General features: G+C 44.0%; 2 protein-coding genes across 5 annotated transcripts; one reads left to right on the forward strand and one right to left on the reverse strand.

Moving 5' to 3' along the window:
* Positions 1-8007: 8007 nt before the first annotated feature.
* Positions 8008-20809, reverse strand: usf2l (upstream transcription factor 2, c-fos interacting-like). 4 transcript variants are annotated; one of them, XM_070965888.1, is made up of 11 exons: positions 20345-20552; positions 19807-19847; positions 19434-19540; positions 18208-18327; positions 17278-17431; positions 14354-14441; positions 12395-12433; positions 10413-10471; positions 9966-10060; positions 9739-9867; positions 8008-8888 (listed from the first exon to the last, which is right to left on the reverse strand). In XM_070965888.1, exons 1-11 carry the CDS (start codon positions 20377-20379, stop codon positions 8799-8801), a joined length of 957 nt encoding a protein of 318 aa, XP_070821989.1. In that variant the 5' UTR covers positions 20380-20552; the 3' UTR covers positions 8008-8798. The 4 variants fall into 4 exon arrangements, with proteins under 4 accessions (XP_070821989.1, XP_070821990.1, XP_070821991.1 ...); XM_070965889.1 differs by having other exon boundaries at positions 19434-19531; positions 20345-20511; XM_070965890.1 differs by lacking the exon at positions 12395-12433 and having other exon boundaries at positions 20345-20809.
* A 1290-nt stretch (positions 20810-22099) lies between these two features.
* On the forward strand, positions 22100-27814 carry etfb (electron transfer flavoprotein subunit beta). The gene is made up of 7 exons (XM_070965892.1): positions 22100-22250; positions 23506-23664; positions 24966-25124; positions 25266-25328; positions 25800-25958; positions 26106-26321; positions 27179-27814. Exons 1-6 carry the CDS (start codon positions 22197-22199, stop codon positions 26274-26276), a joined length of 765 nt encoding a protein of 254 aa, XP_070821993.1. The 5' UTR covers positions 22100-22196; the 3' UTR covers positions 26277-26321; positions 27179-27814.
* The last annotated feature ends 59 nt before the right edge of the window (positions 27815-27873 follow it).

Raw genomic sequence — 27873 nt, forward strand, 5'->3', positions numbered from 1 at the left:
AATTACTTTCCGCAGACAGAACACATAATTCCACACATGAACAAGCTGCTGCTGCTGCTGCTGGAGACCATCATTTTTGCCATATATGAGAGCAATATGTATTCTGTAGCGAGGCAGCGCTGAATACTTGTAGAGGCTCATCTGAAAATGTGACTATTCCTGGAACAAACCGGAAAGCTGGAGATCCCCACAGCAAAGGCCAAGACTGCATGGGTCAATCTATTGTATGGCTGACTGAGCTGCACTTGTTTCAACCCAGGAAATCCTTCACTAAGGAGAGGGAGCCACTTTGGAATATCCATTGCTCAGTCTAAAGGATGTAATTACAACCTCTCAAATGGAATAATTAGCCCCTCATTTTCAACACATTCAGTTTTTGCATAATACACAGGAACCTGCAGTTGAACCAAATTAAATCCCTTTGAGAGCAGTGAAATAGTAGCCAGGATTAAAAACCTCTATTTGAGAGTCAAGGTGTTTCAATATGCATTAGATAAAGATGAATATAGTGCAATCTGATGTGGTCTATTATGTCTGGACAGTGACAAGTTGCTCCACCTGTTTTACCCTGCAACAAAACAAACCTATTGTATATCATTATCTACATACTTTTCTCTATATTTGTTTTTAGATGTTATTCATGGGAGGTTCTTTCATTTGGAAGAATGATACATTGAGACACAAAGAGCAACTATTTGTTTCATTAAAATATCATTACTAATTCCCTGCCACACAGCACGTCAACAGTTGTTGATAGGTTCATAAATATATTTTAAACAGTGAACCACAACATGTCAATTTAATGACAATAACGTGGTGATAATAATCCAGACTGTTAACAGCTGCACAGGACTCTAAAATTGCAAGGATTATTTTTTTCCCCTTATCAGTGAAGCAGTGATAAACACCTTAAGATTAATTAACCTGTCAGTGTAAGAAAGCTACTCCAGAACAACATCAGGCTGTGAATAAATACAAAAATCAATAACGGTGGAAATGAAATAACAAAAAGGCAAAATAAAGGTACAAACTGATAAACAGTGGGCTGAGCATGCTGATAAAATCAGGGGCCATTTGAATTCTCATTATACCTTCAAAGTCTTTCCAAATTGCCCGTGCTGACTCAATTAGTGAAACAACATGCCGTGGGACCCCTGCGTCAGTCTGTCTCGTTCACTGATAACCTGCCGGCCCGCGTGCTTGCTTTGGGTGACCACAACATCAGAGTCAACAAATACAACCATGAATGGCTCCACATCTGCTGGAACCCGCCCATACGTCTGCAATGCAAAGGGAGAGCATCATACTATCTTTACTTTGTGCATGAACTTGTGTGTTTTTGCATAACTGAGGGACAGAAAGGGGCTGTTTGAACTAGCACATTATGTCCAGTCATGACGAGCGTGACTCAGCTCACGAGGAATCTAAATACGATGCTGGTTGAATGAGTCATGACAAAAATGTTGAGTCCAGGCTCACAGTGAGAAGAAAGAGACTGAAAATAAATGTTAAAAAGGAGAAAAGAGCGTGTAGTTCTGGCTGTTCCAGGCATGTTTTAGCCTGTGTTCACTGAGCATGCGTGTCTCCTAACATCCACAGAGGCTATCAGTAGGAATCTTCTGGCCAAACAAAGGCAGGCACCAGCTCGGCGGACAGGCTCACCTCTGCAGGCGCCACGCTACCTTTTCTTCCCAGTCGAGGGCATTACCCCCATCTGTCCCCGTTTCATCATCGACCTCTGTTCTTGTCCCCGTCCAGTTCTCACCCCCTTACCCCCCTCATCCCCTCTGGCCTTACCTGCCGTATTTGAAGACATTCGGCAGATTTAGCTCATCTGCTACCAAACGCACACCACTCCTCACCCCCAAAACACTGCCCCCCCACACAGTGTTTACATCTTTCCTCGAAACTAGGACATGGACAAACCAGTGATAAACACGTCCATTTATAAATAAACATGAGAACATTTAATGGTGTTGACCTCTGATCATGCACTGTTCACTGACTGTCAGTGTTAAATAAATGCAGTGCCACTTTTCAGACTCAGGGGGCAGTGTGGAGCTCAGGTTAATGGGTTTCTGCACTTTGACTGTGACTGCAGGGAATTCCCCAGCTCATAATAGCATTACAGGCATGTTGGAATATGTAAGTGGAATTTCCAAAATATTATTGAATGTTAATGTCACTCACGAATAAGCCAAAATCCCCTTAAAAATTCTAATAACAGAAGATGAAACCACACTTTTATGCCGCCTTTTCCTTAAAATGAAGGAGCTCAAAGGTGCTTTACAATAAAGAGAGACAAGAAATGCTCAAACAATAAATCAAGACCAACATAACATCTGTAATAACTAGAAAATAAACACAAGGCCGAAGTCACATCTCTGTCCTCGTTTGCCCTCTTCTAAATCTCTTTGAAAAATGCCTCCAAAATACTTGATAATGATACAAAATCAAGAAAACATCACAAGCTAAAAATATGTGAATGCTGACTGAGGTTGCTCACACAGCGTGGGGACAGTATACCACAAAAATGAACTTGAGCTCGACTGTTTGATCTTGTTGGTGATGTTGACGGCACAACTGCTCGAGACACGGCATGAATGAAGGTGCTAAAAAAGCATAAATCAGCTTTTAAGCATATCGCTGCTTTATGTTGTTTGAGAGCGGAAAGACAGCTGTTTTGCTCGCTCTCTTGATGTGTGAGCGACAGCTGAAACGTGAGTCTAATGCACCGGTAATGCACTGAACACATGTCTTGTTAGTTTTAAAGCACTCCTGGAGTTGCCTGCCTGTAACCGAGAGGCTTTCCTTGTAATTCTTCTTTTTGTTTTTAATAATTTAAACAATGGTCGAATGTTTCTCCGCTTAATTTCAGCTGCTTCTGAAGATGTTTCGCTGTCTGTGGAGTGATGATTTTTTTTTCACACTTAATCTGCTTATTGTACAGGCCATCAAGCATTTCGAGCTCTGACTGAGAGAATCAAAAGCATCTAGACTTTAACATTCAAACCATGTCTGACGTTGCTGGTTGCGCTTAGGAAATCTTACAAAATATACAATAATGATCAGAATTTTTAAGGCAGTGCCGCCACTACTGTTTGCTCTTAATTGTGTGATCAGTGCCTGTGATACCACATACTCTAAGGCCATGGATCCTCTAGTCCACTGTTTCTCCATTTGCATGAGCATTTTACTGCATGAAAAGTTGTTCAATCATAGTGGAATATTGCCACAAGCCTTTTTTTAACCATTGTTTAGTGTCAATCTTAATTCTTGTACAGGGCATCAACCATTTCATGCACTGAACAGGCCTCTCTGGGAGGAATAAATAGAAGAAGAAGAAGAAGAAGAAGAAGAAGAAGAAGAAGAAGAAGAAGAAGAAGAAGAAGAAGAAGAAGAAGAAGAAGAACTTCAATAATCATACAGATGCACACTCCATGCTTTTGAAGAACACAACACATCATGCTCATGCTTCCGTGAAATTCTTCCTCCGCTTTTAAGCCATCCTTGGTCCGTCCTTCCTCTGCAGCAGACCAGGAGTGGTGGGCTGCCAGCCGACAACGGCGCCCACCGCTCCTGGTGCTGGTCCTGGGACCCAACTCTCTGTCGTCACCATTGGTCAGGTGGTGATCTTCTTGCATGTTTTTAGTGGGGGTTATTGTAGGAGGAAACCCCAAGTGAACACGGGGAGAACATGCAAACTCCACACAGAAAGGCCCCCTTTTTCCTCCGCAGCAGGCACCAAAGGCATGGTGGAGGACACGCCACCAGCGCCCACAGCGGGATTCAAACTGGGACCTTCTAGCTGTGAGGCGACAGTGTTACCACTTGTACCACCGTGCCACCCAAAGGAAATAAAAAATAAAGATGAATTTCAGAGAACTGTAGCATCTGACATGCCATTCTGTCATCTAATGCTCATATTTCCGGTCAGAAAGTCTTAAATAAGACACACTAATGATCAAAAACAGTGACATTTTTCAGTGTTTATCAGACATTATGTTAAACACCGATTTCCAGAAACTACTCTCCCTGCTGTTTCTTCTTGTTTGAGAAGCCTCGCTTTCAACATATGCAAACAGAATTTGCCTGTCAGTTTGATCAAAATGCTGCAGAAACCAAGACCAAGAAAAGCAAAAAAAAGGAGGAAAAAAAAGAAAAAGCTGAGCTCATTGCAATCCTCCGTCTCTTGACAGCAGCAGAATGCAAACCTTTGTACTGATGCTACTATTATGAGCAAGACAGGAGCTGTGTAGTTATTAATGTAGGCCTAAGAAAGATGAGAGTCTGTGTGGTATACATTGTGTGAGGAGCATTGTATGTCAGATGGCACAAGACTCCTTCTGTCAGCCATTTTTGACAAATAACAACCTGGGAGGGAGACGGGGAGGTAATGTGAAACAGGCAGAGGCAGCGGGCGATGCACGCTCCTGACTGCGTGCTCCTGCAGCTCGGAGAGCACAAAGGTGAGCCGAGCCTGCAGAACGTGAAACTGTGGCTTTCCAGCAGAACGCTTTGGCCGGCGCCAGTTCAATGAAAATCAGCCAGCCGTGAGCTCTGGTTGACGTGCCTAAACACAAATTAAAAAAGGACTTTTCCGATCACGTAAAGGATTTTGCAGCATGTGGTTCTGTCCTGCCCTCCAGGCAAACGTGGAAACAGACGTTTGCTCAGCACTGACCAGACATTAAGCGTAATTTCAGCAATAACAATATATCGCTCAAAGCGATTAGAGACACTTCCCCTGTCCAATTAATAAGTCAATTAATTGTAAGTGAATTATCTGCACCCAGAGGCAAAAGCCACATTGCCAGGCACACGCTTCATATTACATATTCCACCTATATGTTGTCTTGTTGTTCTTTTCCAATCTGACTTTCAACTCTGCATGTTTTTTTGTTTTTTTATTTCCCAGAGCTTTTACAGGTTTAGGCTGAAAAAGGCAGACAGACAAAGTACGTATGTCCCTATCAGAGAGGAACGTGGGGTCAGAGATCAGCCACTTCAAACAGAGACGGGGACACACAGACGCCTGCCTGCCTGCCTGCCTGCCTGCCTAGCTGTGTGTGTTCGAATGGCAGCTGACGAGCCTGGAGACACTGGAGGGGGGAGGTGGGGGGAGGCGAGGCAAAACCGAGGCAAATTTAACACATAGTGTCAGCCTAATGAATACTGATAGATAATGACTCCTTAAGTTATAAATAGTCTTACTGTTTGGACATGTACAGCATCCCAGTGAGCACTTAAAAGATTATCAAACTCGTGGCTGCTCGCTCTTTAGGAGCTGCAGAATGATGCTTAAATGCCTTGACCTGCAGAGTCAAACTCAATCTCACTGAGGGCTTAGACGCGCCTTTTATCCGGCATTGATCTTTCTCACCCAAGGTGCCCTCTGTGTGTTCCAGCTACTTACTGGTTTTAATTTCACCGCGGTGTTGATTGTGTAGACTGAAGAGTAGGCAGAGGGTGCACACGTTCCTCAAGGTTGTACAATCCTCCAGATTTGTTTTGATAGCGGAGTTTCTCAAAATGTTAAGTCTGCATCGATTTAAAAAAAAAAAAAAAAAAAGCTGGGACTCTCTGTGAAACTAAATAAACAGAATGCAAACATTAACACACGTTTGCAGAAAACAGTTTCACAAAGTGATGACCTCGCTCGTGAATGACTGGGTCTTCTCAGGATGCCCCTTTCAGGCCCAATCATGATTCTTACCTGGTACCAATGAGCCTGTTTACCTGTGGAACGTTCCAAACAGGTGTTTTTGGAGCGTTCCATAACTTCCCCAGTCTTTTGTTGCTCCTGTCCTGTCTCCTGTTGGGTGGCACGGTGGTACAAGTGGTAACACTGTCGCCTCACAGCTAGAAGGTCCCAGTTCGAATCCCGCTGTGGGCGCTGATGGCGTGTCCTCCACCATGCCTTCGGTGCCTGCTGCTCAAGGAAAAAGGGGGCATTTCTGTGTGGAGTTTGCATGTTCACCCGGGTTTTCCTCCTTAATAACCACCAGAAGATCACCACCTGACCAATGGTGAAAGAAAGGATGGGTCCCCGGGCGCCGCTGTCAGCTGGCAGCCCACCACTCCTGGTCTGCCGCGGAGGAAGGACGGACCAAGATGGGTCAAATGCGGATTGTGTAGTGCATTGCATTGTTGTGTGCGATAAATAAAGTACAATTTCTTCTTCTTCTGTCCCTATTCCTGTCCAGGAATATTAGAGCATGAGCAACATGGAAAGGACTCAAACTCGGGACATTTGAATCCATCATGTGGCTGAAATCTATCATCTGTCGTGAAAACCTCCCTCAGTTTTTGCCAGATCCTTCAGAGCAGATGTGTAAATCTAAATCGAAGGTACGGCAGCTCATCTCAAATAGGCCGCACCAAAAAAACTTATTTTATTATAACATTTGAATGAAACTCTGAAACTGACTGCTGGAAATTGAGTCACAAATATTTAAGGTTATAGAGAAGATTTGAAACCAAGCACTCAGGGGCTTTCATACTTAATGCACCAAATTTGGTTAAGACTGAGCGAAATGTGTGGCAGAGTTGAAAAAAATAAAAATTCAAAATGACAGAATGTGCTCAGATGGGTCAGGACTGCTGAAACATTCGTCTTTTTAAGATATCGAGCTGATAAAAAGGTGGACAAACATGAGGGACTGAAAACCGGCCTGACAGAAGAAACGCGTGTGAAGATCTGCAGAACAGTGAACTACAACCAAAGCCCATAAATGTAATTAGCTAGTAAAAGTTTTATTTTCCACCATTTTCCTTAGAAAAGATGTCTTACAATCTAACCTGAGAACAGTGAGGCTGCTACAGAGAGAAAATGAGTCTTTTTTTCTTTCTTTTGCCATTTCAAAAAAGAAACGCGAGGAGGAAAAAAAAAAAAAGAATTAGCCACAAGTGACCTTTCATTTGTGAACATCCATCTACCAAAGCATTATTCATGTCTTCACGTTCACATTTTCTGCTCTCGTCTCACTGAGGTGTAAAAAAAAAACTCTACTGCAACACATCTATCATTCAACTTTGGCTAGGAGCCTCGTTTGATAGATCAGACACTCGCGCTTTCAGCTTTGAATCTAGCAGTAGGAGCAGAACAGCACTTCCAAAGCACAAGCGGTTAACTTGCACAGTCTGAGATATTAAAATGTGATAGTCTGCCTGATTTTGCCAGGGGTCTGAGTGTTGGTTTTGCTTTGCTGGATCCTGAGCTGTTGACACAGGGAGAAGCAATCGTGCTGCAATAAGCGGCTCCGAAGCTTGATATCTCTCTTCCACTTCCACTCACATCGCCCAAAGCGGAACAAAAACACATTATGTATATTCATTCACAAAATCATCAACAATGTTAATATTGGGCTTTTCGCTGTTTGTACAACCGATTACAGTTTACTTATTGTTCGCCTGAGTGGGTGGAGAGATACGAGAGATCATTTCCAAGTTTGCCACTTTCCAACTATTCCGCGTCTTCGTGGAGAACGACTTGTGCTCGGCTCAGAAGCGCGGCACAGAATTTGCGTGCGCTCCTTTTTCCACAGTGAGCAGAGTCTTTGAGCGCCGCTCCCCGGGGTGCCCTCCCCCTCCCTTGTGCGTTGAGCTCCATTTGAAGTGTTGCAATACCAAAATAGAACAAACAGCTTGAAATGAAACATGTGGGGATTATTCTTACACGTATTGAGACACCGGTAAATCACACATGAACAAAAGATGAAAATAAAACCCGCAGTGCTTATATATAGCCTGGCAAAAGTTGGAATTTGCACCGCTCTGCTCTCTGGTCCACAATCCAGCGCGCTGGGTTTGTCAATCTACGTCTTCCATACATGAACAGCTTGTAATTCAATAGCATCTGAACAGTCGGTTCTTTACAGCTGATTCTGTTGATTTTTGAGTTATTTTCCTGGTTAAGCAAATGCCCAACGATTCAAGTATACCACTTTTTTTTTCTCAAATCAAGATCCAAGATTGCACACACCATGACAAAGGGCCAGCGTAAAGTTAATGAGTTATTGATTGTTTACTCCCAGAGATAATCTGCTCTAACATTCTGTAACATCTGTATTAAAACATGAGAAGTCATATTTACATAAATCAGCGAAGAAGCGCAGGCCAGCACAGCTCCTTGTTTGTCTTTGGGTCTAGGTAAGCTATGTGTGTCACATTATTTCTGTCTGTGGAGTCAGAATGTTTTGCATACTTTGATGTCGTCTCACTTAAAATTCAATCTGCTCCTCTTGGGTGCGTGAGCTTCAACGTAACTGGTCTCCATCAAGGCTTCCGTCAGCAAGCGGACTAATAAATTAAAGCAGCTAAAAACAACATATTTAAACAGAACTCCAAAACACAAACAGAATAAAAGCATGAACTAAGTCAAAATTAATAATTTTTTTGGGGGGGGGGGATACACGTACGGGGAACAAAATCAAATGACAAACATCAGAGTCCGTGAGTGAGGCTACATAAATACAAAACGAGGGAGGAGTTCAGAAGAGCTTCTCTCTCGTAGTTAGCGCCGGTGAAGCACCCTGATGGTGAAGAGTGGGCATCTTTTCTTGGAGCACATGTCTACTGAGTTGTAACGGGTGGTTATCTCAATAGGATTGGAACAGTCAAGTACAGCCACAATTGGCCAGTGAAGGGATCGCGACCTGGGAACCCAGGGGAGGATGCATTCGCTAAAAAGAGAGTGATTCTTCACAAGTCTTTGTTTTTCCATGATCTCGCCTTCGTCTACGCCGTGTCGGTTGCGCGTCCGGGCGCTGGCGGCGGCGCCTCCTCCTGTCTCTGCTTCACTGCGGCGGCGTCTCTCCGACCATCTCGATGCCGTGCTGCTGGAGTTGCGCTCGGAGCAGGGCGTTCTCATTCTTCAGCTCTTCAATCTTAAGAACAAAGAACCAAAAAAAAAAAAGGAAAAAAATCTCATTATCAACATCTTCATCCCCGTGACAGCTTAATATAGCTCCAAGTTTACAGACCAAACTTTTTCGTTTGAAGACTGAGAGTGCTGGCTGTGTGTAATGTACACACAGGGCTATTCTATCCCTGGGATTAAAGAGTGGTATGTGCAGCCCTTTTTTAAAGACACCCCTGTCCACAACCAACTGGATTATCAAATCTTGAGGTATGTCATCTCCACTACATTTCCCCTGGGTGAATCCTGAATTCCCTGCCTCCCCACTGAGGCACTGAGGAAAGGATATTGAGCTTTGAGCATCAGAATAAGAATATATTGCCGAGTGCCTTGCAGGCCTGGGATTCAACAGGGAGATGTGGCAGCTTCAGAGCTGCAAGATTTCACAATACTTTGAGTGCATTAGCATGCAGTTAGCTCTCACACAACCCCTGTGTATATTATTCCCACAGTTTCTCAAAGAGCTGATTTCAGGTAACGCTTCTCATTCTATGAGTGCAAACGCTTTGATCCGCTTTGTCAGGCTGTGGTGATCAGCTCCACATGCTCAAGTCTCTGGGGCTTTGTTTTGGAGAAATGAAGACGCACACTGGATGGATGGGTTTTACGCGTTTGAGCTAATCTATTCAATGCAGTGGCAGTCTTCGCAGACACATATGCAGGCCACGATGGCCGCCTTATTTATCTGCAACACCCAACCGGCTCAAAGGAAGATTCTGACATTAACATTCATAGACCTTCTTTGGCCACTATTGAAGTCCTGAAAACTTCACTTAATGCCAGCATTTGTAGGCGAGAGCATACGCTGATATTCATACCTGCTGTCTGCACAACTCATTGTCCACTTGTATCCTCTCCACCTCCTTCAGACTCTCCTGCAGCCGCTGGTTGCTTTGCCTCAGCTCTCGGATGTAGTCACACGCTTTAGACAGGATGCCTCCCTTGCTCTGGAAGGACAGAGACGCGGTCACAGAGTTGAATGGCGACCATTTAAAAGAGAAGCAAAACAGTCCTCAGCAGTGCAGAGACAAGCAAGACCGCTCACTGCTCCAGTCTTGGTGCTGTCCATGCTGCAGTCTGGGATGATCTTGGAAAGCGTGACAATCCAGTTGTTGATCTTGTCTCTTCGCCGCCTCTCAACTGTTTAAATGGAAACAGGTGAAAAAAATGTATGTAAATACATAGAGCATTTCCTGATTTCATTATCTCTTTAGAGCGAGTGATGTGAGGTATTTTAATTCAAGAGAGCCAACTTTTCATTTCCTAGATCTTATTATCTCAGTGCACTCCAGGTGCCGAATGCTGCCTGACGGACAGCTCAACAGTAACCTCTAGTGGCCAGTCTGTAAACACACGTTATCTATTCTTAATGGAATATTTTGACAAGCCTTTGTGATTTTCTTTCAACAAAAATGCTCCATTTAGGCCCCACGCTGCATTGTGTTGTGCTGTCTGATGAAATCAAAAGCCACAATCATAGCTAATTACCCACCTTCATTATGTTGCGCTCTCCTCCTTTCATCTCTTGGTGTCCGCGGTCCATCCATTTTCCTGCAGACAGACAGGAAATAAAACACTTTTCATACGCTGTAATATCTCCCATCTCTGACTACCCTACAATCAGACACACATCCAAACCAACCGCCCCGCCAAATTCACCTAATCCTGCGCCTACTGAAACTATCCTTCACTCTTGTCTTTAAATTCAAGCCTTTTGTAATCACAGCCTTGTCACTACCGGTGTGCTATTTAAAAAGGAGCCTCTGAAGTTGTGTCGTGCCTTTGGTAGAAACACTGAAAGATGCACAGCCATATGAGGCCGCATATGCAGTCCTGGCAGCCTCAACGGCCTGAAGCTGGGCTGCTTTGACTGGAATACTGAGACCCGTCCAACCTTCTTATTCTTGTTGGCTGTCCTCCTCCCAGGTGTGGCTCGAAGGGAGCTCTCTGCTTTATTATGCTGTAAAATTACAACACAGTAGAAAACCAGATGCTGCCTATTGGAGTCTGGGCGTACGGCTAATGACACAACTGTCTCTTGTCTGTGTCTTCCCTGAGGTATTCTGCTAATTAAGTCCCTGAGACGTGACAGGGAGACTTATCCAACCACCCACCATGACATGTGCAGGCCAATAACACACTCACATATAATTATATAGGTGGCCGAGTGAATATTTCAACCTTGTTTATATCTCAATAATGGAACAGACAATTAATATTTCACTCACCCATTCTCAAATGAATCAACAAGCACACAAAGGAGCAGAAACAGAGCAGAAAATTCTATCTTTGCTTCGACAATCTCGCAACAAAAACAATGTAAGTACTCTCTATTGGATGCATTGCTCGCTGCACTGAGTTAATAACGTCCTGTAAGGTCATTCTTGTTCCTTGTCAGTCCCTCTACGACACATCTTCATTCTACAGCAGCGAATTTGTGACCCATCAACACAACTCGACTGCTGATATCTCCGTTTGAGATAGTCAGCCAAGCCAAACTGCAGTCTCTCTTGTATCTCAACGCATCTTAATGGGATTTCAGCTGTATAATGGATTCAGCCCAACACTACTCTTCAGCAGAGTGTAAAAAAAAATGGGGATGACGGTATGAATAACTAAATGTACAGGCCTAGAGGAAGCCCTCCTTAGAGGCACGCCTCATCTAAGTGGCTCCTGAAAGTTACTGTTAGCAGAAAAGTCCAGACCCCGTACATAACCCTGCTGCTGGAGTCCTTTAGTCATATAAAGTGAAGCATGGATACGTTTGCATTGTCTTATATTTATCCTTGAAAGAGAAACGCTCTGCCCTGTGCTTTTACTGGGCTCTGACTCCAAACCAGGGCCTGGACAATGAGTCGGGTAAGTGTACACTGAGATACAAGTGGCTGCAGCTTGGCCTTGATATCCTCTGAACGAATGGCACGAACAAAGATGAGCTTTAGTTACCATTAACCGAGTCTGTGCCAAGAATAATGCAGAGGAGATACGGTTAAACTGACACTTAGTATTCATTTGCTTCCTCGACATAATTCATCTGTAACATTAATTCCAGCACGTAAAAACCTCAAAAATGGCCCGATTAGCCTCGAAACTTATTTGGAACTAGGCTGCAAGACAAACAACTTTCGACAGAGGACACTTTGAAAATGATACTAAAATAAAAGCGAGCCATTTGTTTCCAGATGAAGAACAATGACCTAATTTCTAAGTCCTAATGGAGGAATACATTCGCCACGAGCACAACTAACAACAATGGATCAGGGTCAGCACTGAAAGAAACGCTACATCTGTGTCGCACATATCAAGAGCAGGGAGAATCACCGGGGAGTTAAGAGAGGGGAGGGGGGCAGAGAGGAGGGGGGGGCGGAGGTTTGGGTGCTTCTTCTCTCCTCTTGTGATCTCATTTGATTAATTCATTTGCTGTGGAGAAAAAAAAATAAAGGAGTGTGGGAGAAATGTGGAAACTGTCCTCACCAGTTTAAACCGTCATGCTGCAGCAGCTCGTTTTCGTCTCTGCGAACGGCACATAGGGTGGTGAAGTTCTCATTCATTTTACTCACATGTCAACCAAAATGTCATCGTTCATTAGCTTACACTTAAATAGAACTCTGAGGCTTGTGCCCGAAATCATAAATTATTCATGTCAAGAGGAAATAAACAGAGGCAAGCATATTGTGGATAGGCATTCTGAGAAGATGAGAAAACAGCTCGCTTTCAACGCACGGCGATGCAGACGCTCGCTGCAACAAAGCTGCTTCTTTGCTCCTGACTGGAAAGCAGTCGGCTGTACCCTGTGAATATCAAGCTGCATCAAAAACGGCGGAGCTGCTGCCAAATTTAGGGCCCATCTAGAACTCCCCGTAATGCTGCCCACAACAAAGGAGCTTAAATCTCGGAGAAATCCGAGGTTCTCGAGAATCACAGAGGCAGTCAGCATCCTTGTTGTCGATCCATATACTGTACCGGACAGACACGTGAGAAATGAAAGGTGGTTAATAGTGTGGCGCCCGTCGTCTGTCTGTGTCTTTTAATAACTATCAAAATGAGGAGGAAAACAGGAGCTTGCGTGCTGCCTCGAACAACCGTTGTTCATATATTGTGGCTGTCAGTTTCACAAATTAGCGGTTCAGTCCAGGCCTGGTGGAAAATGAAGGTGAGTGCTAACTTAATTTGCTAATTGTGTTCATTTCGGGCTACCAAACGAGCATATGGCTCTGCTGCAGCTTCACCGAACAAGGACTGAACATAACTATATGACTTCGAAGAAGACTGCACCCCGAAGCTCTACGGCTCGTGTGTTTTTGGCTCTGAGTTCGAAATAAAATCTGGTTGGAATTCCTTTTCTGAGTAAGTATCTGCAGTAGGCCAGAACCCGACTGGTAACAAGCAATTAAGATGACGACTCAGTTTGTCTTTGCTCAGGTGAGCCTGCTGATTATCTTAATAATAGCAATCACCAGCATGTGGCTAACAGTTGGAGAGAGGCTGAGATGAATCCCTTTTTGAAGCGTGATTAAAATGATACATGTTGTGAATTCTAGAGATAAATAACGGACGATTTTGGCGGAGAAGGAGAAAACGGGCCAACCGGGATGCTCTAAAACAAAAGGTCCTTGATATAAAATAATCCTTTACAGTGAACTCAGGAGAGAGATGAAGACTTGTCCTTGAGCAAACTCACAGCATGTGGCGGAGGTTAAAGACAGCAACGAAGGCAGCACTTCATGTCGCATAAACTGAGCCTCTCGCTATTTTAAACTGACGTGGAAGTTGTTTTACAGTCATATGACCATAAAACATCCAATCATCGATCAGCCTGATCGTTGTCTTTGTGCTCTCTCTCTCTCTCTGCTAAACACCACATCCCTGCCCCATTTCCCCGCAAGTTAACTCCCTCCACTTCCCCGGCCTCCTCCTGCATTAGCATTTAGATTCAGGTGAACTCAGCATGCTTTGTTCACTCAATGTGTGTTGACGTTCACTTAAATGTTGTGTATCTCAGGCCCTGCCGGGTGGGCTGTCTGAGCTGAAAGCAGTCTGTGCCAAGCCGGTGCAGATTTGTTCCGGAGCGTCACAGAAGCAGACCCACGCTGCCAAGCCTCAAATATGCTGCAATAAATAGTTAAAGGCTTGATGAATGTGTCCTGGCAGAAATTAATCGAAATGAATTAATAGAAAACAAATTTTATGTGAGCAAATTGAAAAGCAATCAGCCCCACTTTTAACTCCACCTTTTAACTTCAACTGGACGATTCACAACTTGTCTGCTAAAACAGCAAAGAGCCCATTTCAAGTGCCATTTACATGGACGACAACACAGCTTCACAAGAAGTGACCAGCGCTTAGTTTGTTTTCAGAAATAGCTGCGTCTCAGACCGCGATATCAATACTGTCTCCCTCTCCCAAACAGCAACTGACAGAGCTGATACTCACGCAGGGTAGGGCTGTGTGCGTGGGGCGATGGTTCGTGGCGTGCCTGTCTGAATGACATCAGGGGGGGTCATCATCACATAAAACTGGCCTGCGGAAGGCATAGGAGTCATCAGTTAGCAGTGAGGAAGAAGATAGGAGGGTGTGAAAGAGTCTAATGAAACATCTCACAACAAGTAAGAGAGAAAACGAAACTCATCAAACTCCAAATCCTCACAGGCTCACACGAAACAATGTTTACACTGCGGAGGCACTCTCATGTACAATCAACACGTAGACAGAAAAACTGCCATGAGCTCCTGAGACGTTCATAACAAAACCTAAAATCTAAAATTGAGAGAAAATCCACACACTCCACCACGAGGCACACAGAAACTGTGCCTTTCAGCGCTGCTACACAGCCGGTGGGACTCGTCTTGTACCTGTGAGTCACCAACACAATTTACTGCCATTTTCAATAAATCAGCCCAGAAATTAAGGTCCCTTCACACAGTAACACCAGATACCAGGGCACTGCAACTCCTTGACACAGACACAACACACGAATGGGGCTCATTAGGTTCAAATCTCCAAAATAAAAGCCTGTAGTTTAGCCCTTTAAAAACAACAAAAAACTTTTGATGCCGAGAAGATCTTTGGCATTTTCTCCCCACTTTGCACTTCAGTTTCTATTACCTCATTGTGTGAACACTGAGTTTAGTGTCTTCTTGCAGCAAGAAACATTAAACTTGTGTATGAAATCGGTGGTGAGTTTTTTTTAAGAGGGTATTTCTGGTGGAAAGACTCTTGGAAGAAAGTGGAAAAACCAAAAATGATGACGCTTGCACATGGATAACACTTAGTGTATATTGCATAGAAAGGTCAAGCGCTCCCTGCTCCTGGATCCAGTCAGAATGTGGTTCAGTGCCAGAGCCCGCTGCACTATCCTTCACTATCACTCACCCCATAGGAGATGACAGCTTGTAAAGCACTTTTCACCTACACCCCACAGTGTCCTCCTCTGCCAGTATGTCACGGCTGCTTAAACTGCCCCAGGCTCACAGACGATGAAGGCCCTGGCTACCCACAGCAAAGAAACCTCATGTTCTTCTTCCCCTTCTGTGGCATCTATAGGCGACCGCTCACAACACCCAAATGCTCAAAAAAAAAAAACCCACACAAGCATCCCAAACACAGCTGGTTTTGTAGTTTTCTGCTGCTGCGTCTAGAGCGAATCACAGACGTTATAACGGTCAATTGACGATGGCCTTAAGGGCATCTGACGTCTGTGTGTGTGTGTCATGTGATGCAAGACGAGAACAACAAATACTCAGTGAGCGAGGGAGGCGCAGGCGGGGTGTGTGGAAGTGCTGCGTTAGCCTGACAAGCTAAGTCTCAGTAATGGATGAAATACATAAAAAAAATGCTAAAGGGGAGATTATCAAAAAAAAAAAAGCAAGGATTCAGGGACAGCTCCCTTGATGAAGACGCGCAGTGACCTTGTATGCCTGTGTGTTCATCGGCAATATTCAGCAGGGAATGATGTTCTGGGTTTATGAACCAGGGTCGTCTTACTAAAACTTAAAGATATGAGCTTAATAAGTAACAGGCAGGGCAGATGGTATATCACTATGACGTGCTGTAGTGCCATGTGGAGGATGAAGTTTGTGTAGCGTTACTGCCACAAACATGTGACAAACATTGTTTATTGGCTATTACAAGCTACATTTGTTTTGTGGCCAGCTCAGCTTAACTTGCGGACGCCTCACACAGAGCTGCGTAGAGTCTGTAGATCAAGTCATCCATTAATCTGCAGCTATTTTGATAACTGATTCCTCATTGGTTATTCTTCAAGCGAAAATGTCAAACAATCTCTGCTTTCAGCTTCTCAAAGGAGAAGATTTGCTGCATTTTTTTGGTCATATGTGACAGCAAATTGAATATATTTGGCTTCTGGTCCGTGGGTCAGACAACACAAGTACATCAAAGACATGATGTGGGCTCTGGAGAATTGGGAATGGCACAACACTTCATGAACTAAACAATTAATCGACAAAAAAAATGGGTTAGAACTGGGTCTGAAGATACAGGTACAGGTCTTGTTTCGGTTTGGTTTTCATGCCCGTGCAGAGCTCCAGTCTGGGCCAACAGCGTGGCAGAAAGCACAGACCCCGGCAGAAATGCTGGGTGAGTGGGAATTACAAGTTGCTCCCGTAACCACTTGTCCAAACACCGCACTCTCCCTCTAAAACCATCAGGGAACACTGATAATCCACTCCTTAAACTGCCAACCAGTGTTCTGGCAACAGAACGCCAGAACAAGCAGATGCTGGCTGTGTAGAACAGAGCCAGAGGCTACAATCTGCTCTCCAGGTCGACCACCCTCATTGACAGGCATACAGAGCCCACCAGCTTCCTCTGGACCAGCACCATGCAACCACGAGGACAGGCAGTCCAGCCAGACCACAACATATGGCAGTAAAGAGGAAGAGAAGCAGAGTGGGTGGACATGTGACATGAAGCAAACAGTAAATATGATCAGCATGACTAAGTTAATTTTGGCCTCTGGTAATATTTGAGTCATTTATACACTGTCAAGAGAAACATACTTTAACAACGGCACAGAATGCGTCTGACATTACGAAGCAAGGAATCTGATTTTGTACAAAATACGTTGCTTGTACAAAAATGCTGAGAGAAAATTTTATGTTCACTATGTATCATTAATGAAAATTTCAATTATAGCACCCAGAAAAAACGCCAACATAATTCATCTCTGCTTCACATCGGCCAAAACTGTGGGGATCATGGTTTAACTCCTGAAAACTGGCTGCTGTTCTCTCATTACGGCACTCCTCAAGACACTCCTCAAAATAATGGCTAAAACAAAAAAAAATCGCAACACTTTGGTAAGCTTTAACCCAAAATAAGCGTGAGAACTGGCTCACCCCCTGCCTGCGTGAGTGTGGGATCCGTGGCGGCCTGCACAGACACAGTCCCGTCGCTCACCGCCGTCGCGGGGAAGTAAGCGAAGCGCGTCTCCCCTCCCACCGCCTCTCCTGCTGGGCTTCCTCCATTACTGAAAGGGTTTTGGATCACAGCCTGTGACAGGTAAGAGGGACGGAGCAGAGCTTGAACAAGTAGCAATGGAGCAGTCACAGCAGGTAAACGCACACCTCAGTCTCTGTCAGACTCAATACTGCTATACCCTCCAGACCCCCAAGCAAGACGCAGAGCCGTCTGACAGCTGGGCTGGAGGGAGGGAAAAAGAAGCAGCGGTGATCTTGTTAGCAAAGATAAAAGTGAGGTCAGTTAAGCCATCAGTACACTGCGAATGAAGACAAATTTGGTCTGTTTTTGGCGTTTTAGAACAAAAACATGTCACGAATTTGGCTATCGATGCTGCCCTCTCATCTTCTTCTACGACTCTGCTGCGGCTGCGTTTTTAATCTCCGCGAGTCGCTCTGTGTCTGGCAGGCGTCACGCTCAGACGCAGGCTTCGTTGTTTCTACTGCTTTGCTTGTTAGACGAGCTCAGCGGAATTACCTACATTTGCAGCTTTAATCGCAACAACGGGAAATGTCACCCACAATGGCACGTCTCTTTTACACATTTTCAATAATATTTGGAGAGCACTGGAGTTTTATGGCATGAGCGACATCAGGCTTTGTCTACAGAGACAATACTTGTTAGCAGGATAAATCCATTGTTCTAATTTCTTAAGGGAGACTGTTGGAATAATAAAAGCTGAAATATCGCCAGTCTTATCCTTTCAGACTGTGACATTACTTACAGTCTAATGCATGCAATTAGTCTTTAGAACGGTCCATATTACCAGTGGCTTCACCACAGTTAATAAAAAGGGGATCTTCTGGTACCTGAGCGACAGCCTGAGGAGCTCCAGTGAAGGCAGCCGTAGAGACAACACTCACTGCTCCTCCCCCATCGTCTCGTCCCTCGAGGTGCTGGTCAGTCACCTGAACAACACGATACGTCACCTTCAAGGGAGAGAAACACAGGTAAAAGACAGGATGAGGTGAAAGACACTGAGCAACCACTAGTTTCCCATGTAATTTACTGTAACACCTATGATGAGTCCATCATGCCCACATCAAAACCTTACCCGACTTGTAGATTTGTTTATCATATCTTTTGCTTCAGTTCAGCCAAGCCTTGTATCTGACACCACAGTCCAAATCTCGCTCGTGCGCTGATCTCATTTCAGGCACATTGTGAAGCACAAGCTCACTGTGTGGGATGCAATATGCTTACGCTTCAGAATGTGCTTGATTCAATTTGCACACAAGTCAAGAAAATGAGCTTGTTTATTCCAAGAATCAGTATTTGTATTCCTCCATCATGTGACTCTCCTCCTGACTGACATGTGACAGCAGCCCCATGCCAATCCCAGACTAGACTGGAATCACATGACCGCTCACACTAGTCCTGTTGACACCAAATGAGCAACATGGATCACTGAATTTAATTCCCTCCAGTGTAAATCATCCAAATGAAGCTAAACCAAATCAAATATCACACTGCTCTTTATTTACTGGAACCACTGTCCCATTGTCCATCTCTGACCAACGCTGCTGTGAATATCATGTTAGTAGATGTTAAGGAAACACTCTGGACAAAGGTCGCCAGCCAATCACGAGACTAGAAAAGGAAAGGACACATTCATACCTTCAGGCAATTAAGATCCTGCTATCCTTCTCACTTGTCTTTGGAAAAGGCGAGAGAGCCAAAGCACCCAGACAAAACACAAGAAAACACGACCGTACCTCTCTGTCAGGTAACTTAAAAATCACAAAGAGCACCCTAAAAAATGGGTTAGGTTCGAGTCAAAATGCAGCGTGCAGTGTTGTTTACTGACAGTAATTACCTCCCACTGTCACGACACTCTGTGCATGTGACCAAATCCTTTCAGCCACATTTATCAACACGTAAAGTCAAACTCTGAAGTAATTCTGGAGCCGTCTGTTTTCTGATCTGAACAGATGCAGTCTCAAAAACTCTACGCTCACATGCCATTAGGGGCCCTTAATGTCTTTCTGAAATAGAGAAACAAACCAACCAGCGGCTCCATCCATTAGTGACTTACCTGACCTCCCTCGGTGCGGAACTGATATTGGATGTTATGATCGCCAAACGCTGCAGCCTGCTGAACACTGGCTATTGTCACAGCTGTCTGCTCCTCTCCTGTTCCGTCTCAGGGGGAAAAGAGGTCAGAAAAGCCGGTTGTGAGAATGGAAGAGAAGAAATACGGACAAAGACAGCTGCCAAGATCTGAATTTAGCTGCAGAAAACAGTGTGTACCTTACAAGTTGTTTTTTATGGAGTAAAGTTAAAGCGGTTAAAGTTAAAGAACCGTTAACTTTGATTAAACTTGCATATACACAAAATACAAACTATACACATCACTTCCGTACAGGTGTGAGAGGCTGTCAGTGACTGTTTTGGGAAGAAATCCTCACCTTCAGATGTCTGGACAACCTCTTCTTCTTGCTTTTCTTGGCTGCAAACCGGACGCACAAATAACTCGATTTTAAAGGCAATACGCAAGCAGCTAACATTAGTGATTATTATGATTACATTAAATATAATGAGTGGTCCTCAGCTTTACCTTAGCTTATGGCCAACTTGTGAAAGAAGCCAGTCAACCAACAGAACAATCGCAATATAAAACGCAGCGTTGCTACTGTCCTCAGGTTACCTACAGCGGCTCACAACACAGTTGTTTGTGTTTTAATAGCTAGCTTAAGCTAACTTAGCTGATGTTATTAGCTGATTATGCTGTTATAACTTGGCATTAACCTCCTATGCTGCGACTTCAGCTATCCAGCTTGCAAAGGCGTCCACTTCCCTTGCTAACTTAACAAAAGTCTTTACACTGAATTCATTTTAAGTTCAGTTTTCAGGTCGGGCCTTGTTTAGCGTCGTAAACTAGCTATCCGATTTAGCATGTTGGAGCTAGCTTGTCTCTGTGAGCCATTTTGGCCGACTCTCGGTTACCTTGCGTTGTCCAGACTCTGTTCAAGCATATCCATCAGTGTTTGAATAAAAAATGATATTCGGTGTCACAGACGGAGATGGAAGTGCTGATCACGGGAACAAACACTCGGGTCATGTGAGAGAGACAGCCCAGGACACGTGAGGTATGGCTCGGTGTCGAAGTTAAAATGGAGGCCGCTGCTGCCGCTGGGTGATACGAGGTGACTGCGCTCCATCAGCTGTGGCGCTGGAGGATCTGCGGTTCACCAGAGACCAGGACCAGGAGCGACTGCCTGTGCCGCCTGTGATCACAGTATCGTGAAACGATACCAGCTGCGGAGCGCATATCTGCGATGATGGTCGGCCGAGGAGAAAGCGGGGAAGAAGGAAACAGTCACAACAAAGAAATTAAAGCGAAAAACAAAAACTGAATCATCCGTTAGTGTCATAGGAGCAACATGCATGTTATAAAAGTATCTTTAAAGGGTTAACGGTGACCTAACGGCTCACAACTGAACAAGCATTATAGGCTATGAAACGTAAAGGCTGTGATACATAACTGTAAAATACACCGATGCTCAGAGAATTAAAGACTTGCAAAGTGTAGAGTCTCTGACATCCCAAAGTACATTTCAATGTTAAGGTCTTTCAATGTCAAGTGCCATGCTTTAGCCAGTGTTTAGATCTTTTATTTGAGTTGTGGAATCACACTATAGAGAAACACAATTACAAGTAAAAGTGCATTCAAAAATGAGAAATTTCTAACACAATTTTATACACGGATCATATTTTGTTTGTAAAATCTTAATTTGAAAAGGAACTAGTAATTATAGCTGTCAAACAAAAAGTAGTGGAGTACAAGTGTTTGTCTGAAATGTAGAGGTAGCATAAAATTTAATTAATAAATAAAATGTATTGATATTATTGATGATATTGTTGACAGGAGGTGAAACCCGAAACCCTCAGATTAGACTGAACATTAGACTGAATGTTGACTGATTATGGTCACACAGTTTGTGGATCTGTTGGATCGTATTTGAACTGTGTTCCTAATATTTTGTACATGCTATTTATGTCGGTGAAGACACGCCACATATTGGAGACACCTCTCACTGTAACGTATTATGTTGCTTTTTTACATCAAGGCTTTAAATGAGACATTGTAATTTGTAAAATTTGCCTATAAAAGAAGCAAAATGGCATATTATACATTTGTCCAGTCTGACAATTTTAAGTTGAATTGGCTGAAAAGAAAAAAGCAGCTGTCAGATGATTCTATACATCTCCAGCTATGATTCATCTCTTCAAAGGTAAGTCTTAAAACCGCGATCCTAGGTTTCCAAATCACGCTCATGTGAAACTTGACATGTGTCACTTGAAGCTCAAGTGACTTGACCCTCATTGTGTCACGCCACCATTAGCGGTGAACTTTGCCACACAGAAAGCGGAACCTTTATTCGCCGGGTTTTGTTTACGACATAGATATTGCGAACACCGCATTATTCACAGGTGATTTGTCGAAATCCCCCCAGTTTAGGCACTTTGAACAATCTGGTAATCGTCAGTGAGTCCTAACATATATTTAAGACGCTTTCTCAAAAATCTTTTAAAGTTATAGCTACTTTTCACTCAAAGATACAACAGCAATGACTGACTTTTGTTGAATTTAACAACGGCTTCCCGCACATCTTAACCACTCAGTGGAGAGAATGTCAATTCTTCAGCTTCTCATTGGCTGGACTGGTAGGCGGTAGCTCCCTCCCTTGGTGTCACCCTAAAATAAGTCCGGTCGCTCTTCTTCGGGTGAAGGTTCTTTGCGGTGACTCCTTTACGTTAGCCGTCCGCTGCTGTGTAGTTAAACGTCTCAGCTACAATGTCTGGCCGTGTTCTCGTCGGAGTTAAGCGTGTCATTGACTACGCTGTAAAGGTAATATCCTTCTGCCTTTTCAATGGGCTTGTTTCCGTTTTTAAAATAGGTTTTCCAGTCCTCACTCACTTGACATTCTGTGTTCTGCTAGCTCACGTTAGCCTGACGCCAGTTTGCTGTGGCACAGGGGCTGAAGAGCAGAACTAACTGCTCACATATTTGACAGCTAACCTGTCAGCCTGCAGCTAAACTCATGTGGTCACTTACAGTCTCATGCATGAGGAATAATTTACATTATTGTTAGCATCTATGCTATGTAAGCAATGTTACCTGAGTAGCAGTCTGTCTGATATTTTCAAGTTGCGTAACCTAATGTCTGGCTGAACAATTGGCATGTACTCTGTAATAGAATTGAAGGGCTTTCCACCACTTTAAATGAGTGTGCAAGGCAGCAGTACACGGTGCAGTCAAGCCGTTATTGTAACCTCAATGTGTCTTCCAACTCATACTGTCTCTTAGAGATGAAGCACAACACCTCAATCAATATCTGAGCAGCTGATTCGTGTAACAGCAAGAACACTCCTGCTTCAGCTGCTCTCAGCAGGATCTGTACAGCTTCAGTGCTCCATACTGACACAGCTGCTGCCAACGTTATCAGACAGATGGTCAACATGTAATGTCTCAGGAAAAGCACCCTTTTCTGTGTTTTGAAAAGAACCAATTTTTGCTTGTTATGTCAGATTTCGCTCAGCTGTTGCAATCATGGTTTTTGGTTCAGCCCTGTAGTTCTGCTTCAGGCAAATCTTAAAGCTATATCATACAGTGCCAGTAGACAACCACAATTCTGTTTCCGCCTGTATGGCAGCAGTTTGGGGAAGACCCGCTTCTGTTCGAACACGACATGGCCCAAGACAGAGTCGTGACCTCGACCACACCGAATGCCCTTGATATGAACGTGGAACGTGATCTGTGAGCCAGGCTCAACATCAGCGCCAGCACCAAACCTCACTGGTGCTCTTGTGACTGAATGGGGTCAAATCCCTCCCCATGTTTAACACCCTCCGAGGAAGTTCTTCTCTATCATTTTACAGTCGGGCAATAAAAGAGGAGGCGAGAGCTCATCCAAAAAATGAAGACTCCCTTTTTCCAGCCACAGGGCGCCTGTTTAAACATGCATCATTAGATGTTTTGCTTTTTCACCTTTTTAAATCCTTTACTGGCTCATTTACCAACAGTATGCCCTAGAATCCAGGCTGCCTGTTTGTCATCCGGCACCCCTGTAGTGACTCTCTCCTGCCGTCTTCCTCCTCCTCAGATCCGCGTGAAGCCGGACAACACCAGCGTGGTGACGGATGGTGTGAAGCACTCGATGAACCCCTTCTGTGAGATCGCTGTGGAGGAGGCGGTCAAGCTGAAGGAGAAGAAGCTTATTAAGGAGGTTGTGGCTGTCAGCTGTGGGCCACAGCAGGCACAGGTGGGTGAGATGGTGCCAGGCTCTGCATCCCTGCCTTGTTAACTGATGTCCTGGAGAAATACAATGTGGTGTGACAGGTGGCCTACTTTTGGAGGGGTTCTCTCCAGTGGCGATTGTTTCTCTGCTATTATAAATTGTTGTATTGCTTTATCTTTTATAATCTTCCAGGGGAATCATGCTGTAATTAATCATTGATATAGTCTCAGACATACTGATTAACAGATAAATTATATATTAACAGCTGAAGAGTAATAATCGAAAATTACTTATCCTGTCTTGCATAATCAAGCAGTGCGATTGGATCAAAACAATTTGCTTTTTAATGTGTCGTTCGCCTGTGTTGCAGATATCATTATACAAATAATTTCTTAATGATTGTTGTCAGGCCTGGCCTATATTTACTGATATTACACTTTCTCCTGTACATAAACAGAATAGTTACAGCAGCCAGGATTTCAGGCCCAGAATGTTTAATTCAGTGGTGCAGAGCCTTCTTCCCACTAACAGCCATTAAAATTTTTATAGCATCCCTCGAGGGTAACACTAAATTGCTACTTGCAGCTGGTTTTCCAGGTTTGGGTCAGTCAGTTTGAGTCTTTGCAAGGTTCATTTTTAAAGAGCAGATCACAGTAGCACAGGCATGTCCACAAAGGGCTGAGTGGCTGAAGGTTTTCTTTCCAACCAAGCAGCAGCACACCAGACTTGACTCATTTCATCTCAGTCTTCAGACAGCTGATTGGTCAGACCGCATCCTCTTGATTGGTTGGAGGAAAAACCTGCAGCCACACGGGCCTTTGTAGAATAGTTTGGACATGCCTGCAGCAGCACGTCGTGTCTTTGCAGTTCAGTGATTTTGTGTTGTAGGTTTTCTGGCAATTGAGCTGGTTCCATGTTAAACGGCAAATATGTTCAGTTCCTCATGATTGCTTCTCATGTCCTGAAACCTCTCACCACATACCTGAAGGAGTTCTCACGCTCAGCAGCGTATTCAGATGTCATAGCAGGCTTTTAGGAGCAGAGTAGGAAAATGCAATGCAGTGTACTTATGAATTGCCTCGTAGGCCGGATCAAGCGGTCTTGCGGGTCGTATACAGGCAGGGGGCCAGACATTCCCCACCCCTGGTTTAATTATTCATACTTTAAGTACATTAGTGTTACATTTAGTGATGTGATTTTTAAGCCCAACCACATTTAGTTTTGTGCTTTTTTGGTTTGGTAACACATTTTAATTGCAGCAGCAACCAGTTATTCTAATTCTCCACTAATACAAATTCTTTGACTTGCGTTTCGCCCTCACGCAGGAGACCATCCGCACTGCCCTTGCTATGGGGGCAGACCGTGGCATTCATGTGGAAGTGTCTGGGAAAGACTATGACACCCTGGGCCCCCTGCAGGTCTCTAAGATCATGGCTGCTTTGGCCAAGAAGGAGGAGGCTCAGCTGGTCATCCTTGGAAAACAGGTGGAAAAAAAAAAATCTGGATAAATTTCACTCTCTGTGCTCATTTCAAATCACATCACACTTCCTGCTTTTATGCTATGAGGAATACTCAGATCTTGCAGGACTGTTACCTTCATTTAATGACTTGTGTTGCTTTCATAGGCCATCGATGATGACTGCAATCAGACAGGTCAGATGACAGCAGCCTTACTGGACTGGCCTCAGGTCAGTTCTAACCTTAATGCATTATAACAGGACTGAACCAACGTGTCCCAAAAAGAAGAACTGCTCGTTTTGACTCCAAAGTAATGGCGATAAATTCAAGTACCTCAGTTTCTATTTTCCATTTGTCCTTACAAGTGTCAAATGTGTGACATAGCAGTGCTGATATCAGGCCATGCCCACCACCCCCCGCCCAGACTGCCTTATCAAAGTTAGCCGAGACTAGTTTGTGTCAGTAAGAGCTGCAGTAATCCACAGATCAGCAAAGCAGGTGAAAGGCTGCCGGACAGCTGAGGTGAAGTTCCTCTGGTGACCAATAGATGGAGCACTTCATTAGCATGTCGCCACAGTGCACAGGTTGAGCAGGGCACAGGAACGTTGCAGCATTAGAAATCAGGGTGTGCAAAAGTGTTTTCCAAATGACACGTTTGTGGGTTTAATTATGTGAATTTGTACTGTGTCTTCATATTTCAGGGTACCTTCGCATCAGAGGTCGCACTGGAAGGAGACATGATTAAAGTGGTGAGAGAAATTGATGGTGGCCTGGAAACTATTAAGATCAAAACACCAGCAGTGGTTACCGCAGACCTTCGACTCAACACCCCCAGATACGCCACCCTGCCTAATATCATGGTAGGTAGCAGGGAAATGAGGCAAGAAGAACAAACTTGGATTTGTTGTCAGAAATAGAGCCCAGTTAAGAAAGACAGACTGTTAATGACACGATTAAGTCGTACAGAATAAGTACATTACCCTTCTGCTGTGTTTTCCTACTTTCAGAAAGCCAAGAAAAAGAAGATAGCCAACATGAAGCCTGCAGACTTGGGCGTGGACCTCACATCACGGTTGGAGGTTTTGAGAGTCGATGAGCCCCCGCAGAGACAGGCGGGGATGAAGGTGGAGACGGTGGACGACCTGGTGGACAAGCTGAAGGAGGCAGGGAGGGTATAGAGGCTTTAGGAGCATGAACAGGGGAGCGCGAAGCACAGCAGAAGGGTGAGTATCACTGTATCTACCCATAAAGAGCCTGACTGAAACCAGATCACTATAACAAACTAAATATGCTCATTTAAGCTCACATCTCTGGCAGATTCAGTAACAGTTTGCAATGTTTTGGCAAAATATGCCTCAGTTGAGTCAGCTAGTGCTGCAGCTAGCAATTATTTTCATTAACAATCTGTGAATTTTTTTTTTTACAGCTGGTCATTTAATACAACCCGGGCTCCCAAAAAGTTGGGACGCTGTGTTAAAGACAAATGAACAGAAACCAGTGAGCTGAACAAACCAGCATAGCAAAGAAGAAATAGTCACTGCATGTAACTCCAGTTCTATGAGCGAGGCTCTTCTGTTTCATCTGTCGAAGTTTTAATCACACTTATCATAACATCCATTACTATGAAAAGCCTGGGAAAACATTCTTTTTCTATATCATGACGTCAAGTATTCACAGCATTTATATGTTTTTGGGCGAGCAATAGGCCGAGCTTTTTTTTAAGGTTTTCTAGGAAAGGCTGGAGGGAATCATTGCTGAATCATTTGTAGGGAAACGCTGCCAAGCAAAAAATCCAGTCTTCTTAATAAACTTATATCTGCCTCTTGATTGTGACTTGATACGTTTCAAGCTCGCGTATGCATGCAGAAAATGTACTTCTCGTGATGAATGATAGAATTGTTTGCTTGGAATATTAATGTTACATCTTTTCTATCTCCTCCCCTTCATTGTAAGAACACTAATTAATTGTTTTGACAAAGAGCATTTTGTGTCTTGTGGTGACAGAAGCAAAACTAATTAAAGATTTTAATTGCAACTCTTGTCTTGAATTACATATCTGCATTCTCTTCTCTCCTCGCAGGACTCTCTAATGAATAACTGGACTGTATTACATATGCGCGCCCGGAGGACGGGCTTATGTGTCGGTCTAATCCCTCTGTTTGAGGCCGTGACTCCTCGGGATGTGCAGGGAGGTACCAACAGGAGAGAAGGAGTACTGAGAAACACTGTCCTGCAGCAGACCCAGACTACCCCATAAGGATAATCTTGCCTTTTATGTGCATTTTAACGTACATTGGTGCTTCAGGCTGTTAATCTAGCTTTAGACAAGTAGCCTTTGTGCATTAATTTAAACCCAACTTCCTGTCATTCATGGTGCTGCTAATTTGCCCTCTACATAAACGCCACCAGTACGATGCATGTTACCAACAGTAGCTTGGCTCAGCTGTTCAGTCTTGTTGTCACATGTTAAGAGGTGCAGTTATTGTAAATGATAATATGTAAATATGGACCCAGACATGTTGAGATGATCATGTCCTTCAAGATTAGTGTCAAGTCTACTGGTAATTTGTGTAATTTTAACTGGGTTTCAGGACTGCCGAGACGGTGTCTCTCAGTATTGGAAGGGAAATAATTTTACCGCAAGCGCCTCAGTTCACTGTTGATTGTACAGAACATTACCATGACAATAAAGCAGCCAGTCTTTTTCATATCTAAATACAGCTGTGACTGTCCTTTTTCCATTTCTTATGGTTTGAACAATAACTAATCCCCACA

This window comes from Chaetodon trifascialis, chromosome 7, assembly GCF_039877785.1.
Source record: "Chaetodon trifascialis isolate fChaTrf1 chromosome 7, fChaTrf1.hap1, whole genome shotgun sequence".
NCBI classification, from domain to species: domain Eukaryota; kingdom Metazoa; phylum Chordata; class Actinopteri; order Chaetodontiformes; family Chaetodontidae; genus Chaetodon; species Chaetodon trifascialis.